At 59.5% G+C, this 17,555-nt stretch overlaps 1 protein-coding gene across 1 annotated transcript in view; it reads left to right on the forward strand.

The window, feature by feature from the left end:
• WNK2 (WNK lysine deficient protein kinase 2) overlaps positions 1 to 17,555 on the forward strand; it is a 131,596-nt gene that overhangs the window by 40,469 nt on the left and 73,572 nt on the right. Inside the window, 9 exon segments of the mRNA XM_053907699.1 lie at positions 1,073 to 1,230; positions 3,392 to 3,480; positions 6,105 to 6,324; positions 10,772 to 10,831; positions 10,833 to 11,030; positions 11,675 to 11,699; positions 15,018 to 15,220; positions 16,915 to 17,046; positions 17,332 to 17,523. Coding sequence (XP_053763674.1) covers positions 1,073 to 1,230; positions 3,392 to 3,480; positions 6,105 to 6,324; positions 10,772 to 10,831; positions 10,833 to 11,030; positions 11,675 to 11,699; positions 15,018 to 15,220; positions 16,915 to 17,046; positions 17,332 to 17,523 — 1,277 coding nt within the window.

Here is a 17,555-nt window from a genome sequence, read left to right on the forward strand (position 1 = left end):
TTTTGAGAGAGATGGAGCGGGGGAGGGGGAGAAGGGGGGGGGGTAGAATCCCAAGCAGGCTCCACACTCTCAGCACCAAGCCCAACGTGGGGCTGAGTCTCACGAACCTCAAGATCATGACCTGAGCCGATTACCAAGAGTCGGACGCTTAACTGACTGAGCCACACAGGTGCCCCAAGGATTTTGTGATTTTTAAATTTTTCTGAAATTGTATTTTAGAGACACAGAGAGCATGAGTGGGGGAGGGGCAGAGGGAGAGGTAGAGAGGATCTCAAGCAGGCTGCACGCTCCGTGCGGAGCCCGACTCAGGGCTCGACTCCCATGACCCTGGGATCATGACCTGAGCTGAAATCAAGAGTCCGATGTTCAACCGACTGAGCCACCAGGTGCCCCAGGATTTTGTGATTTTTAAAGAAGTTTGTTATAGAAAAATAACAAAACCCAGACCAGTGTAACCAAAGGACGTCAGCCAGACCCCACCGCCCTGACGTGTCCTCTTGGTCTTTGCTTGTTGGTTCGTGGAGAGAGGAGGTCGTGTGTGCATAGCTGCATAACTGAATATTTTGTTTATTTCACTCAGTGTGTTGAAATGTTCAGGGTAATAAGTGTCATTTTAAAGCCTCCTGTGTTTGGGACGCACAGCGCCTTTCCCACCCGAGCCCCCACGGGTGCGTGGCTGACACCGTCAGCGTAGACGCTCCCCGTCTGAGCTTTCTGACACTTTGCCGTGTGGTGTGCCTGTGTTTGCAGTTCAGGTAGCAATGCGGGGACCCCGAGTTTCTGTCGGCCCTGGGTTGTCTGGCTCGCTCCTCGGCGAGTGACCTCTGCAGGGTTTCAGGCACAGACGGGGCCCCGGGAAGTGCTGGGCTCCTAGCTGTGTGGGCTCCACCAGTGCCGTGGGCTCATGTGCCCCGGAACCAGGGGGGTTCTGGGGGAATTGTGGGGAACCATCTGCAGAGCACTCCTGGCTGAATCTCAGGTTCCAGGGCTGGTGGCACAGTGTGCGGATGGGGGTGTGGGGGGCCTTGGGCCCACTTGCTGCTGACCCCGGTTCTGTTGCTCCTGGACGCAGGCACCCCAGAGTTCATGGCGCCCGAGATGTACGAGGAGCATTACGACGAGTCTGTGGACGTCTATGCCTTCGGCATGTGCATGCTGGAGATGGCCACCTCAGAGTACCCCTACTCCGAGTGCCAGAATGCAGCCCAGATCTACCGGAAGGTCACCTGTGTGAGTCCGCGGGCCATCGTGATGGGCCTGCTTTGTGAGAGCCTCTCTGTACCCTGTGAGGAGGGGAAGGACGCTGTCATAGAGAGGAAGCTGAGGCTGTCTAGCTTGGCGGGGTGGCCGTGCAGACCTCTGAGCTGGCGGTGGAGACACATGGGCCTCGTGTGTGACTGGAGGCTGTAGCACCTTCGGGGCTTCTTCAGGAGGCACCTGCCCCCAGAGCCCCTTGTCTGGGCCGCCATCCCCTGGGCCTGTTGGCTTTCTTGGTGTCTGGTCTGTGCCCACGCGGTTGTCAGCTGTGATCCGGTGGCTTCGGCTGTGTGGACGGATCACCCTGTCCTTCCTTGATGGCCGTCATGCACGTGAGGTCGTGGCTTTTCTGGGCACCAGGCCCCATGACCCCCGAGTCCTGGCTGCCTTGCCCTGCCTGGTGCACCCCTCGCTTCTGCAGACAGGCGAGGAGTGTGGTCCCCAGCACCCCAGGGCACCTGTCCTCGCCCTGCCCTCCACTCTGAGCTCCTGACAGGTCACGGCTCATTTCTCTCCTTCAGTCTTAATTCTGAGTTTATCGGTCACTTGTTTTGAGCCCCTACTGTGTGCTGCTGAGGGTGTGGGGGGGTGGGTATGCACACAGGATCCGGCTGGATCGGCAGAGACGCATGGGTGGGCGTGCAGTGCCCTGGCGGTGCTGGCAGGAGAAGGCAGGCTTGTGGTCGTGGGCAGTGGTCCTCCATGGGGCAGGGGGACACCCCAGGGGGTTAGGGCCTCATTGCCAAGCTTGCAGGGGTGTGGGGGGAGCAGTCCACCAGCCCTGGCTTCTGGTTGCGCACGTGGATGCTGCTGTGGTCTGTCTGCCGGGCTGGGGGAGACAGGACTGATTCCTGCTGGTGTGCTCCACGGCCACCCTGGTCCCTCGCAGGCCAGGGACGCAGGCCAGGGCTCCTGTCGCTGCTCCAGCATCCAGCATCTGCCCCCGACCCCAGGTCTCTCAGGCATGCCGTGTCCCTGCTGCCAGCTGCCCGACCCCATACGTCTGAGACTGGGGACACGAGCCCTTTCAAAATGGCAGCCGTTCTGGCATGTTCTTCACCTGCTTTGGGGGCCTCAGCCCTGCAGAGGTGGATGACAGCTTACACGTGTGTTTACCTGTAGTTGTGTTTCTCAGCCCACCTGCCTCCCATAGGGACCTTGGCCCTTCTTCCTGTTGTAATTAGACTCTTCTTTCTGTTGGCCTCAGTGGGACAGCATGGGGTCCTCACCTCCACCAGGAAGTTCTCGGCCGTGCCAGAGCCCCGTGTCCCACTCTGTTGCTGCACAGACCCTCCTGCATGTTGGGCACACACGATTCCCATGGGTTATGGGCCTGGGGCCTGAGGGTCAGGGGTTTGTTGGGCACAGCAGGGCCCCCACCTGGTGGCGGGAGCCGCCAGGGGTCCTGCACTCTTGGGTCCACCTCTGGGCTGGAGGCCACCCCTCCCCACCGTCCCGCCCCCTCTCTCCATGGGAAAACCATAGGCATCACGTTCTCTATGTTTAAAAACAAAACAGCCAAGATGAGGACTGGGGAGGCAGAGTCTCGTTGAGGAATGTGATGGGTGAGGCTCCTCAGTGTGTTTAAAAACCCTCCCCCAAGCCCCTGCCCCCAGCAGCTGCACATGAACCCTGCAGTCCATCCCCTGCTTCTCCTGGATCTTCTGGCCTCAGGGTGTGCACTTTGGGGTACTGTGCTCCCATGCCATGGCCATCGCTGGCACCCGCTCGGCCCTTGGTGCAGAACCGCACGGCACCGGCACTAAACCCTGAGCCACCAGGCCTAGGGAAGTCAGCCCTGATTGTGGCCACGGTCGGGCAGATGTCTGGTGCCCTTAGCCGGCAGCAGTGACCACACAGTGCCCTCAGTACCCTCCAGGGAGGGTGTGGTGTGGAAGGTGGCCCCTCTGCCCGGCCGCCTCATCCACACTGGGGGGCGGGTGCTCCCGTCAGGCGGGGGCTGGGTTGGGCTCTTTCTCAGACTCTGCTGCTCCTGACAGCACGTCGTCGGGGACTCGGGATGAGCTGAGCCCCCAGCAAGCTGGTGCGCCTCCTGCCTCCTCCCCTTCGGGGTTAGTGCCAGCTGAGCAGGAGGCAGGTCCTGTCGGTGACTCCACTCATCTTGTCTTAACAGGGCATCAAACCTGCCAGCTTTGAGAAAGTGCATGATCCTGAAATCAAGGAGATCATCGGGGAATGCATCTGCAAAAACAAGGAGGAAAGGTGAGTCCCGGGAGGCTCTGGGTCTGCGTGCTCTTCCTGCGGAAATCACCCCAGCTGGCCCTCACGCACGGGTGGTAGGCAGGCAGGCTGGCTGCTTCAGGCCACGGCGTCCCTGGGCCAGCGAGGCCTCTGGGCAGGCGGGGGGACAGCCTTGGCCCCTCCTCGGCTGCCTGGAGCTCGCTCCCCGGCTTTGGGGGCCATCCTGGAGCCTCCCTCCCTTGCTAGCTGCTTCTCACCCACCTAGCCTGAGCAGGGCCCCCCTCTGCCGTGCCCTCAGCCTCCCTTCCAACCACCTGCAGACTGCGAGTTCCGTGCACCCGGGTTTCAGCCCAAAGCCCTGAGCTGCCCCCGAACCAGCCCCCACCTCTTCAGCTGGTCAACCAGGGCCTCCTCCCCTCTCTTTCCCTCCTCCCCTCCCTCTTCCCCCTTGCCTCTCTCCCTCCTCCTACCTACGTTCTCCTCCCCTCCTCCTCCCTTCCTCCTCCCCTCTCTCTTCCCCTTCCTCTTCCCCCTTCTCTCCCTCCTCTCCTCTCTCCCTCCTCCCCTCTTCCTCCTCCTCTTCCTCCTCCCCTCTTCCTCCTCCTCTTCCTCCTCCCCTCCCTCTTCCCCTCCCTCTTCCCCCTTGCCTCTCTCGCTCCTCCTACCTACCTTCTCCTCCCTTCCCTCCTCCTCTCTTCCTCCTCCCCTCTCTCTTCCCCTTCCTCTTCCCCCTTCTCTCCCTCCTCTCCTCCCTCCCTCCTCCCCTCTTCCTCCTCCTCTTCCTCCTCCCCTCTTCCTCCTCCTCTTCCTCCTCCCCTCCCTCCTCCCCTCCCTCTTCCCCCTTGCCTCTCTCCCTCCTCCTACCTACATTCTCCTCCCCTCCCTCCTCCCCTCTCTCCTCCTCTCCCTCTTCCCCTTCCTCTTCCCCCTCCTCTTCCCCCTTTCTCTTCCCCCTTTCTTCTCTTCCTCCTTTCCTCCCCCTCCCCTCTCCCTCCTCCCCTCCCTCTTCCCTTTCCTCTTCCCCCTTCTCTCCCTCCTCTCCTCTCTCCCTCCTCCCCTTCCTCTTCCCCCTTTCCTCTCTCCCTCCTCCCTTCCCTCTTCCCCTTCCTCTTCCCCTTCCTCTTCCCCCTTTCTTCTCTCCCTCCTCTCCTCTCTCCCTCCTCTCCTTTCTCTTCCCCCTTTCCTCTCTCCCTCCCCCCCTTCCTCCTTCCCTCCCTCCCCATTCTCCTCCCCTCCCTCTTCCCCCTTTCCTCCCTCCTCCCCTCCTTCTTCCCCTTTTCTTCCCTCCCTCTTCTTCCCTCCCCTCCCCCCCATTCTCCTCCCCCCCTCCTCCCCCTTTCCTCTCTTCCTCCTCCTACCTATATCCTCTTTCCTTCCCTCTTCCCCTTCTTCTTCCCCCTTTTCTCCCTCCCTCCTCCCCTTTACCCCTCCTTTTCCCTTTCCTCCTCCCCATTCTCCTCCCCTCCTTCTTCCCCCTTTTCTCCGTCCCTCCTTTTCCCTCCTGTCTTCCCCTTTCTCCTCCCCTCCCTTCTCTCCCTTTCCTCTCTCCCTCCTCCTACCTTCATCTTCCTCCCCTCCCTCCTCCCCTTCCTCTTCCCCCTTTCCTCCTTCCCTCCTTCCCTCCTTTTCCTCCCCTCCTCCAGTCTTCAATTACCCCTGCCCATCACCCCATCCCTCCCCCTCCTCCCCCCCCACACTCTTCCTTGCCCCCTTGTGTGCCCTCCCCACCCCTGTGCACATAGCACATGGCCACCCTGTCACTGTCCTCACCCTTGATATCTGCTGCCATCGTCTCTCAGGGATCCTTTTCTGATCCTTGGGCTTTCTCTCCTGCTCCCTGCAGGTTATCACATTTTATTTTTTAAGAAAAACAGTAAAAAGTTGTGAAATGTAAGTCATATTAGAGAGGTATAGAAACAACCACTTGGAAGCAAAGAATTCTCAGAGCAGACCCTGCAAGACCACCTTCCAGACCGGGACTGGCAGGGGCCCTGACCTCTACTCCCCTTTTCCTGTGTGGTGACCGCGCATGGGGTGTGGGCTCTGCCTGTCCATTGGATGAGGTGCCTTCTGCAGTAATCAAGGAGGGGCTGCTGGAACAGACAGGACCCTGGGAAGAAGGGAACTCCGTGTTCAGGGATGGGGAGAGGTTGCCATGACGTTGCCCAGCAGCTGACCCACCCCCATCCTGAGGAACTCTGGAAGGCCCCTGAGCACCCCCTGCTTCTGGGAGCCTGGACTGCGCCCCTCCCCCCCTCCCCCAACAGGTTCAGCCTCACCTGGAGCCACGAGTCTCCATGGCACCTGGGGGCTCACCAGCGCTTCCACAGGCCTATCTGCGCCGTGCAGAGCCCGGTCTAGAAACTGTTCACTTCTGAGTTTCTCTTGATAGGGGTGTTTACTTTTCATAATGAGAGAAAAAAGAAGCCGTGAAAGCTCTGCAGCGAGCTGCGTTCAGGTGTAATCTTCTCCGCTTCCCTGGGAATAAACTATTGCGTGCTGCCCTTGAGGACAGAGCCTGCCCATTGGATAGCATAGTCAGAGAACCTTCTGGAAGGAGCGGGGTGGGTCAGGGCCCTGGCGCTTTGTCTAGTGCCTTGCCAGCAGGCCTGCCCTCACCGTGCCCATCGACTGCCCCTCCTCAGGTACGAGATCAAGGACCTGCTGAGCCACGCCTTCTTCGCAGAGGACACGGGAGTGAGGGTGGAGCTGGCAGAGGAGGACCACGGCAGGAAGTCTAGCATCGCCCTGCGGCTCTGGGTTGAGGACCCCAAGAAACTGAAGGGCAAGCCCAAGGACAACGGGGCTATAGAGTTCACCTTTGACCTGGAGAAGGAGACGCCGGATGGTGTGGCGCAGGAGATGGTACCATGATGCTCGCTTGCGGAGGGCGGGTGGCGGGTACCGGTAGATGCGGGGTATTCCGCGAAAGCGTGTGGTTTCCAAAGATCAGGACGAGGTCAGAGCAGGGGTGTGGCCCTATGGCGAGCGTGCAAGGGGGGGGACTGGGGGCTCCAAGGCAGCACGGTGAGGGGTCCTATGGGGTCGTGAGGGGTCCCGTGGAGCCGTGCAGGGAGGGACTGGGGGCTTGGGTGGATCGGGAAAGGCCCGGGTTTTGACCAGGGTTTTGCTGCTTTTGTGTGAATGTGGCTTTGGTTTGATTGTCCCTTTGTTGCTGAGGGCACTGGGTCCCGCTGCAATGCTGCAGGAGAGGTGTGTGTGAGAAAGGAGCTGCTGATTTTTGCTGTAGAAAGTGAGCTTGAGTGAAAATCCGCGTGCTCGCCGCAGGGGAGGCAGTGCTAGGCCGTGCCTCTCGTCGGCACAGAAGTGCACGCCCTCTTTTCCTGCATCTAGCACGCCTGGCAAAATCGTAGTGCCTCCCAGGGTACAGCTCGTGGGTTCTCTAGACTCCCTGGCCCTGGGTGGGTTTTAAGGAGGAGGAAGTGGACTGTGGCTCTGGAGGGTGGGCTGGGAGGCCACGTCATTCCTCGAGCCCCTGCTCGGAGGAGGAAACTGAGGCTGGCTGTGCCGTGTAAGATGTGGGCCACGGGCTGTGGCTCGGCTTTGTGGGGCGTAGGGCGCCTGTGAACACAGCACGTGAGGAGTCCATGGCCTTGTGGGTGGATCGGGGCAGTGGTAGCAGAACGGTTGCTGCACGGCCAGCCGGGGCCTCACCGCGCCCTGGATGGTGGCTGGTCCTCTGCTGCTTCCCACATGTACGGTGAGCATGACATCCTGCTGATGGCCCGGAGCCCAGGACGGGACCACCCTCACCTCCCCAGCTGCCGGTCACATCCCTGGGCCCAGAAACGGGGCAGCACTGCTGTGAGTAGATCGAACGGGGCTGTGTGGCTCACACGCCCGAGCGGATGTTGGGTCGCTAGGTACCGGCTTGCAGTTAGTGGGCACGTCAGTGCCCTGACTTCAGGACCCTTGTTCCTCCTTGACCTACAGCGCCGCAGTCCCCTCCCACCTTCCAAAGTTTAAAGCACAAGCATTGACGAGCTGGGTGATGTGCAGGCCGGTGGCCCAGGAGTGAGGGTCCAGTGCCACATGTCCTGGGGACCCACAGGGAGAGGGACCTGGCCAGGAGGTAGGCTGTGGCCAGGGGTGGCCCTGCTGGAGATGATGCGGGTCCCTGGGGCTGCCGTGAGGGGTGTGTCTGTCAGGGCCGGCCAGGTCGGGCCGGTGTGGGCACCTCCGGAGGCCTGGGGGCAGGCAGCTGTCTGCCTCCCTGTGAGCCTGGTGGCACCTGCTCCACACACACGGGGAGCCTCCCTGCCCAGGATGGATTCCGGCGGGAGCCCCACGCAGGTCAAGGGCCACAGCAATGCACGAGGACGATGGACCGCGGCACAGATGGATTCCACGTGATGTCGTCTGCCACAGTTGGACCAGGCGCCTCTTCAGTTGTAGGGCGGGGTGGTGGCCACACTCGGCCTGAGGCCTTTTTGGGAACACCCACTCTCGTGAGCGACTTCTCCCTTCTCTGCCTCAACACAGAGATGCCCGGCCTCCTCTGTCTCCGGCCCATGCCGGGCCTGCCGCCTCGCCTGCCCTCAGCGAGCCCCTGGCCCTTGGCTGGACTTTCTGGGCAGCGTCTGCGCGTTCCCGGTGGAGACCCTAGGGCCCCACACTTTTTCTGAGGAGCGTCCTACAAGCAGCAGGACGTTCTCGCCGACTGCGCATTGCTGTGTTCAGTTAAAGATGATGGAATGACGCATGCCCCCTCCGCTCCGGGAGCAGGACGAGCTGGTGCCTCGGGAGCTGCCAGTGTCGAGCTGAAAGTGGCTGCGTTTCCAGGGCCGGGTCTGCCTGTGGCTTCGGCTCCTGGCCGGGACCTTCCCGAAGGCCCACCGTAAAACACCAGATCTGACATCAGGAGCCCCAGTGGGGCATTGTTGCAGGGCTCACCGCCCCCCGGCTGCCCTGGGTGGCCACATACCAACAGCTGTAATTGAACACACCTACTTCTTTGCAATGCCAGCGCCCATGTCACTGTCTAAAACCAGCCACCTCTAGCAGGTGGCTCACGGGGCATAGGGGACGAGATCGAGATCACCGGGGTGAGAAGGACCCGTCCCCTGGGCTGGCTTTGGCCTGGAAGTGATCCCTTGTGAGGACTCCCGGAGAAGGGGCTCGCTCGCAGCCTGGTCCGGGCTCCCCGTGTCTGTGCACCCCCTCTTCTGCCTTCATGGCCTTGGTGCAGTCGACATTGCATTGTGGTAAAGAATGGGGCTAAATTTTCCCCATCCGGGAAAAAATAGAAGAAACACCTTAGAGAGGATCGCCAGGGGGTGACCGTGAGGACAGAGATGGAAGGAAAACTGGGCCATGGGCAGAAAATAGAAGCAGCAGGCAGGTGTGTCCGCGGGGCGCCTTCTCGTCCGTGGCCTCTGGTCAGGGCGGCCCTATGGTGGGCTGGCAGGTGAGTGGGCGGCACTGACCTCAGCCCCAGCCCCTCGCGAGAATCCTGGCCGAGTGCCAGCACTCACCCTGCCACCCGGGGCCCCAGTCTGGCGGGAGGCTGGCTGCCGAGATGTCTGCGGGATTTTGACATGGTTTGCTCTGTCCAGCGGGGTTGTTTTCTGAAATGAGATTGTGAAGTTATCAGTCCCACACTTACAGAAAAGTTGCAAACGTACCAAAGAGAACCATTTGACATGATGTCCAGACCTGATGCCCCATCACCCCGAATACGCCCGTGTCTCTTTTCCACCGTTCTACTTGGCCACCCCAGCCATCAGAACGGGGAGAGCCACTCAGGCCTGTTCAGGGTCCCCTGTTGTCTGTCTTTAGTTGTCTTGCCATGAAGGATACATCCGGTGACCACCTTGCGTGGCTCCCTTGTGGTCATGTCAGTGTGTCTGTGGGAGTGCTTGGCGTGGGGCTGTGTCCCCACCAGGGCCAGCCCACTGAGCACGCGCCCTTTGATCGCCTGGTTGAGGGGCGTCTGCCAGAGGTCTCCTAGGAAGTGGTGGGTGGGTGTACCTCGTGACTGTGTCCTCTCCATTTATTTGCGTCTCCGTGGACTCACGGTTTTGTTGGTGAGTTACCCATGACCACATAGTACTTTACCCCAAATGCAGCACTGTACACGTGTGTGGTCTTACACTGTCCCTGCGCTCAGGAATCTGGGCGGCTTAGGGGGTCCTTCTGGCTCTGGGTCTTCCACGCCATGTGGCCGGGGCGTCATCCAGGGCTGACCGGGGCCAAGGGTCTTTCGGCGTCTGTGTCACTCACCTGGCTGCTGGCAGGCCACTGTTTCCAGCCGGTGGGTTGTTCCATAGGCCACTCGTGACATGGCTTCCCGTGAGCCCGAGATCCACGGGAGGGTGTGGAGGGGCGGACAGAGACCACACATGTGGTGTCCTGTGTAACCTCATACCAACAGTGACACCTGTCACTCCTGCCGCCACAGGTCACTTGCGCTCCCCGCCATGTGCACTGGTGGACGTGCTCCTCAGGCCATCACGGCGTCACTGTGTGTTTTGATGCCCAGCACGTGTGCCTTTGGACCGTGGAGGTGCTGGGTGCCGGCCCGCATCCTCCCACACATCCTTCGTTCCTCGTTCTCTGAGTGTGGCCTGCTTTCAGGCACAGTGAGGTGTCTAGGCCCCTCCTCCTTCTCTTGCCTGAAACCACTGTTCCGTGGGGAGCTCAGCTCTCACACTGGCCAGACTCCGGGCATCACCCCGGGCCCAGCTGGTGTTCTGTCGCCTGCACACACGCTCATGTGTGCATCTATGCACACGTATGTCTGCTGTATGTTGAAAGCCGTGAGTTCGCTCGTCTCCCGATAGGTGCCAAAAGTTCTGTGCTCTGGCTTTCTCCGTTTCCACACGAGGCTCCCACGGTGATGGGGCAGAGATGGGCCTCCGTTGCTTCGTGGTTTTGCCCTCGGTGTCCTCTGGGAGAGCTGTGACTTCTCCCAGAGATCCGGGGCTCCTTCACAAATGCTCTCCTGGGTTCAGAGTTTTCCGGGCACGGGTGCCCCCGTCCCCCCTTGTCTCGAGTTACACGGTGCACCCCCCTTCCCTTTGTGCGTTTTTGGAGAGCTGTCCGGCCAGAGGCAGCTTAGGGTCCCTCCCCTCCCTGCACTCATCCCCGCGGGCACACGCACCTGCTGCAGCCTCGCTGTCCCAGGAGCGGCACTGTGCAGGTCCAGAGGCTGTGCTGTTTGCAGATTTTCAGTTGGCAGGAGGGCACTTCCTTGCAGGCGGTGAGAGATAGGGTGGGGCCTGAGAGGGGCTTCTGCAGAAATCCTGTGAATGGGAGGTGACTGGTATTGGTGTGGCACCGCCCTTTGCAGATCGAGTCGGGATTCTTCCACGAGAGCGACGTGAAGATTGTGGCCAAGTCCATCCGCGACCCGAGTAGCATTGATCCAGTGGCGGCGAGAGAGGATCTGGCCGGCGCTGCAGCCCCCGGAGCAGCGGGACCCAGGCAGCCCCGACAAGGCCAGGGGCCCGCCCGCACCCCTGCAGGTCCAGGTGACCTACCACGCCAAGGCTGGGCCGCCGGAGCCCGAGGAACCCGAGGCAGACCAGCACCTCCTGCCTGCCCGCGCTGCCGGCCAGCGCCACCCTCCCTGGCCTGTGAGTGCCGTCCTCCCCCGCGCCCCGCGCCCCCCAGCCCGCGCCTCAGGTGCGGACCGCAGGTGCGGGCGAGCGCTCTCCCTGGGGCCGGGGGGCACTGGGGTGTCCTTTGGCTCGTGGAAGCCTAGCGTCTCGGGACAGGCGGGGACAAATGTGCAGACAGATCCAGAACCTCCCGTGCCCCAAGCCAGTAGGATGGAGTGGCTCCATCCAGCTACTGCTTCTATGTCGAGGCCAGTCCTGTCCGCGGGGCCTGGTGGGGGCATCCCCGCCGGGACACCACTGCCCTGGGGCCGAGAACGGCTGCAGTCTCCCGTGGTCCTGGCGCTCTCAGCCGTGACCTTTGCTGCCAGGATTACATGTCCCCGAGGTTATCTCCCTTCTAGTGCCCGACCTTTGGCACCTTCACCCTGTTTCCCAGGGTATCACTGATGGCTTGTTGGGAATCACGCTGAGTCCCGGATGACTGGGAGAGGGAACGGAGGGTCTCCTGCAAGTCTGGGCAGAAGAATGGCCTGCCTTTGCTGCTAGTAGCCTAAAAATCCAGCTGTGGGCTGAGGGTTGAGGACGTGGCATCTTCCGCCCATTCTGTGAATAAGTGCTGAGTATGACTGTAGCCTACCTGGGCCACGTTTTTAGGCTGTTCGTGTGGAGAGGTCAAAATCTCCTGTTCGATTGATTTAATAGGAGCACGTCATTTATCCTTAAAAGAATAGTGACGTTCTTCAAAGTAGGCTACTGAAATTCAAACCAGTAGCTAGCTGCTGCTCAGAGACCGCGTGCTTGCCTCCGGCTTCCTCCCGACCCGCTGGCGTGCTCTGGAGAAGACGGGCACTGCGTCCTCATCCCACTTTTTGATAAGCCAGCGGTCAATCAAGGGGCATAAACTTCGCGTGGGAAAAGGCTCTCTGTATCGGGCACACTTCACACACCAAACACCTGGCTGTTTGAACAGTTTCTAGGCAGGAGAGACACCCGGACCTGGAACGCAGTCTGCCGGGGTCAGCTGTCCCTGCACAGACTCGACCTGCCGTGCAGACACGGATCGCACGGTGGCTCTGGGTGGGCGTTCTGTCTGCAGACACGGTCTGCCTGTCGATCCAGGGCGGTTCTGTGCGTTCATTGTGAGTTCTGTAAAGCAGATAACGTGGTCGCGTCGTGTAAAATTCAGACGGTACCAGGGGGTGTGCAGCAGAGGTCAGTTACTGTTCCTCCTTGGAGGCCACTGATGTTGCCTCTCTCTTAATGGTAACTTCCAGAGATAATGTGTGCATAGAATCATTCACATGCACCCACACGTATGTGCATATATGCACACGTGTGCACGCAGCAGAACCCACACACATGGGTGTCCACAACGTACTGAGCATACTCGCACACACAAAAGCCCTGTGCTTTGTGAAGGTGAGATGACGGGGTCCGGGCTGCACACACATCACTGGAAAAGGGACCTGATCTTGAGTAGCAAGGTGGGTGGGCAGACGCACGCATGTCAGAAGGTACAGCAGACATCACGCTGTGGGGTTCTCCACCACAAGCTGCCCACCTCAGCCCAGATCAAGTTCATTGAGAAGGTGTGGGCCAGCACCCAGTGACTGCAAGAAGGCACTTTGTCAGTAGGTTTAAAAGATTTTTTTTTTTTTAAGTTTACTTATTTATTTTGAGAGAGAGAGAGTGAGAGAGGATGTGAGCAGGGGAGGGGCAGAGAGAGAGGGAGAGAGAATCTCCAGGAGGCTTCCACACTGTCAGCACAGAGCCCAGCTCAGAGCTCGAACCCCCGAACCATGAGATCATGATGTGAGCCCAAATCAAGAGTTAGATGCTTAACCAACTGAGCCACCCAGGTGCCCTAAATTTTTAATTCTAGAAATAACACATTCCCTTTATTTTTTTTTAGGAGTAGAATTCAGTGATTCATCACTTACATACAACACCCAGTGCTCATCACAGGTGCCCTCCTTAGTCCCCATCCCCCATCCAGCCCATCCCCCACCCACCTCCCTCTGTCAACCCTCAGTTTGTTCTCTATCATTAAGAGCCTTTTGTGGTTTGTTTCGCTCTCTTCTCTTTCCCTCCTTTCCTGTATGTTTATCTGTTTTGTTTCTTAAATTCCACATATGTGTGAAATCTGACTTATTTCACTTAGCATGATACATTTTCACTCCATCATTACAAATGGCAAGATTTCATTCTTTTTGATGGCTGAGTAATATTCCATTATATGTATGTATATATATATATATACACACGTATATACATACACACACATACATATACATATATGTATATATGCATGTATATATCATATCTTATCCATTCATTTGCAGTGGGCATTTGGGGTCTCTCCATAGTTTGGGTATTAAACACATTCTGCTTAAGAAAGTAAAATGTTGCATATATGATTAAAGTCGGTTTATATGAAATTTGCCAAGTCTGTACATACTCTTGTGCACACACAGTGTGTTTCTGTGTTTCTGTCTTGTGTGTGTCTGTCTCTATTGCTCTGTCTCTGTGTCTCTCTTTGTGTGTCTGTTTCTGCGTGTCTCTCTGTGTCTCTGTGTCTCAGTGAATGTCTCTGTGTGTGTCTGTCTCTGTAGGTCTCTTTGTGTGTCTGTCTCTGTAGTCTTTCTGCATGTGTCTCTGTCCCTCTGTCCCTCAGTGTGTTCTTTGTGTCTCTGTGCGTGTCTGTTTATGTATATCTCTTTGCAGGTGTCTGTAGGTCTCTCTGCGTGTGTCTCTTTGTATGTCTTTGTCCTCTGTGTCTCTCTCTGCATGTGTCTCTTTATGTCTCTGTGTGTCTGTCTCTGTCTCTAGGTTTGTCTGCATGTGTCTCTGTATGTGTCCACGTCTCTGTCTCTGTGTGCAGGAGGAAATGACCACCAACTGCTCACTGACAGTCACCGCGTGTCTAATGGGTTCCGTGCAGTTATAGACCTTGGGGCTCTCGTGTCCTCCCAGGTTAGAGCGGACCCTGATGAGCCCCTGGGAAAAAATTACTTTGATGTAAAGCCAGCAGGATTCCCTTTTACTCCATTCGCTTAAATTGCAAATGGACACAATGCTGGCTCTCCGAGGCGCCCTGTAGACGTGCTTGGTGCTGCGGGTGGGAAGCCACAGTGTCCGTGTACATTCTGGAGTCTGGAAGCAGGAAGCAGAAGGTGCCATTTCAAGCAGGATTTTGTCTTCACCGTTCAGTGGCCTGGCCATGCAGGCGGCCTGTCGTCCCCACTGTGATTCGGGGAGGCGAGCCCGTGGCCACGGGGCCTGTCTGTGCCTGGTGTGTGGGTGGCTCCCTCCGCCGTGGCACTGGTGCGGGGAGCCACCCCCTCTCGGCCTCTCCGCGGGGTGGGGCCTCGCCTGCCCCATTTTCCAGCTGGGTTACGGGTGGGCCCGTGATGTGAGGGCCAGGTTTGGACTCAGCTTTTCCTGCTTTGTGCTCTTTGTCATGGTGGTGAAGGTGGCCAGAGTCCCCGCCCCGTAAAATACGGATGAGCGTCGCTTCTGCCACAGGACCCTAGTTTCTAGCCTCTCCTAGCTTCTGTCAGCCTCCTAAGGCCCCTTGCCGAGCTCTCGCTCTCCAGCCGGGCCAGGCAACAGGCGAGGGCCCTGTCTGTAGCCAGGGTGGACACACTTCCTGCAGAGGATGCTGTCAGGTGCCCTCCTGGGACCCGTGGTGCCCATGGCGGATGACCCCTGGACAGCATTGGGGTGGGGCGCCAGGGCATCCCCGGGTGGGTTCCAGCCCCTGCCCCCCATCGTCCTAGAGTGATTTGTCTAGAACGATAAGCACTTAAGTGCTCAGGTGACTGAGAAACCTGGCCAGGTCCCGGTTTGCGGGAGAGCGCAGGGGACCGGCTGAGCATCGTGTCTGAGCACGGTCGCGGTCCCCAGACCGTGTGTAGAGTGCGTGGGGTGGTGTTTGGGGGCGTCTGCTCTGAGCCGTGCCTTTGTCCTTCCCAGCGGATAGCACGTTCGACAGCGGCCAGGGCTCCACCGTGTACTCGGACTCTCAGAGCAGCCAGCAGAGTGCGGTGCTGGGCTCGCTGGCGGACGCGGCCCCGCCCCCGACTCAGTGCGTGTGCAGTCCCCCGGTGAGCGCGAGTGATGGGCCTGTCCTGCCGTACAGCCTGCCCTCGCTGGGGCCCTACCAGCAGCCTGCTGTGGTGAGTCAGCCCCTCCCCCCGTGGCCTGGAGCCCCACGGGCAGCCCAGGCTGCGCTGGCCCGTGGTCAGGCCCCGGGGAGGTCCACCCTGCTGGGACGTTGGGGGCTGTGCGCTGAAAGGCCCACTGGGTGGGAGAACAGGAGCGCGGAGCCCAGACCGCAGAGCTTCGTGGCTGTGGCGGAGCTGGCATCGTTTCTAGTAACGACACCGCTGGTTCCGCTCGCGTGTCTGGCCCCGCTGAGGGGGTCGTACGCGTCCCCGGGTAGCTCTCCATTGGACACCACGCAGCCGTTAAACGTTAGAAGCACGAGGACGGCAGAACTGTGGGGAACGTGTTCAGCCACGGTTGACAGACCTGTAGGGTAACTTGTAAGGTGCGGAGGCGGAGCCTGATGGGTGAAGCAGGAACAGCTGGGGGGAGGGGGTGGCGGTGGGGGGGGGGGGGTCCGAGCCGGCCTTTATTCTTCAACTTGATTTGATTTATGCCCAGATGAACCCCATGCTTCACAGCTGCAGAGCTGGGCTGTGGAGGGGGGTCCAGAGGGAGAGTCAGGCCCCTAGGCCCCCTTCCCAAGGGTCCAGCTGCTGCCGCCTGAGCACCGGTCCCCGTCTTGTGGGCCTGGGCCGTCGGGCAGGCTCAGAAGGTCCCTCTGGAGGGCGTTTGTGTCTGCTGAATCCTGGACTCGTTTCCAGCTCCCGTTTGTGGCTTTGCTGGTTTCACGAGATGAAGTGAAGCAGGATTTTAAACGGCAGCAGAAACTCACGTAGGGAAAGGCGGACTGTCACCCCACAGTGGTGGCAGTTGGTTCTGGGTGGCCCATCCTGCGTGCGGGGCTCCCCCTGGGCACATGGCTGCGGTTGCTGCACGGTGGCTTCAGGTGAACACAGAGGGGAGCTCGTCCCCCCCCGCAGGCCTTTCATAAAGCATTTACCGTGAAGGACACAGTGAGCGGTGAGGCCTGGCAGTTCCCGTCACCCAGAAAACCGAAGCACTTTCCGAGTCGGCCTCGGACATCTTTCCTGTGTCCGAACCTGTGCCCCCCACAGCCCCCACCTGCATCTCCCATCTCCGTATTTGAAGTAAATCTCAGAAGAGTGTTTTGCCCATAAAGATGTCAGTCTGTACATCTGCAGGATCAGGTTCTTGAAAACAGAACCTGACAACGTTACACGTAAAAATGGGCATGTGAGCAGCTCTTCCTTAACAGTGTCAGACACCCAGCGCTCAGACCGTGGACTCTGGGTCTGTGCTGCCACTGGAGATGGGGACTCTGGCGGCCGAGTCACTGAAGATCCCGGCTCTGTCCCACTATCTGGTCCCACTTTCCCGAACCCTGCTTGTGATGTATTTGCGGGTCTGTGTTTCACACGGTCCCATAGATGAAAAGCAAGCTCATTCATCTCTCTCTCCCACTGAATGTCCCGGTTCTGCAAAGCCTTCATGGTGTTCTTTTCTCATGATTGCATAATGTCTCATAGACCTGAAATTCCAGAACATTCCTTGGTTGGGAGTAGTGGCTGTTCTCAGCTTAGGGACCACCACATCTCACTTCTGCCAAGTTCTGTGCCCAGGCGAGTCCCTAAAAGAGTGAGAGGCATATGGGGAGCGGGTGGCAGGTCACTGTGGCTGTGGAGCTCGAGCTGGGTGGGGGGCCTGAGGGCAGCTGGTGAGTGGCTCTCGGTGCTCTCTGCAGCCTGGACTGCCTGGGAGCTCCATCCCGCCCCCAGCCCGCCCTCCGCTCCCGCAGCAGCATTTCCCGGAGCCAGCCATAAGTTTTGCTCCCGTGTCGACGGGCCCGGGCCAGCCTGTGCCTGCTGGCCAGCAGGTGAGTGTGGGCTGCCCTTGCTCACAGCCGCCACCCTGGATGTGCAGCGAGCTCTGCTGGCCTGGGTCCCCTCTGCTCCTTCTCTGTGGTTGCCCGGCACCTGGGGTGCAGATGGGAGTGGGGTTTATAGATCCATAGCACTTGGAAGAGCCCCGCTTACACAGAACGATGCCTTCAGATATGCGTGTCTCAGGCTCCGGGCTGGGTGTGTGTGCGCATGTTGGGGTGGGGGAGGCTCAGCAGGATGCTGATCTAAGGGAAGCCTCCCCCCGCATTTCTCTCCAGCCTCCTCCACTGGCCCAGCCGGCGCCCTTGCCCCCTGTCCTGGCCCCACCGCCCGTGGGCCCCCTCCAGCCGGTGCCCCCTCATCTGCCGCCCTACCTAGCTCCGACTTCCCAGGTGGTGGCCCCCGCTCAGCTGAAGCCCCTCCAGATGCCGCCAGCACCTCTGCAGCCTCTGCCTCAGGTGCCTGCTCAGGTAAAATCCCCCTCCCCGCACTGCCCTCCACC

This window comes from Panthera pardus, unplaced genomic scaffold (genome assembly GCF_024362965.1).
Source record: "Panthera pardus isolate Hobbes unplaced genomic scaffold, ASM2436296v1 HiC_scaffold_20, whole genome shotgun sequence".
Lineage (NCBI taxonomy): Eukaryota > Metazoa > Chordata > Mammalia > Carnivora > Felidae > Panthera > Panthera pardus.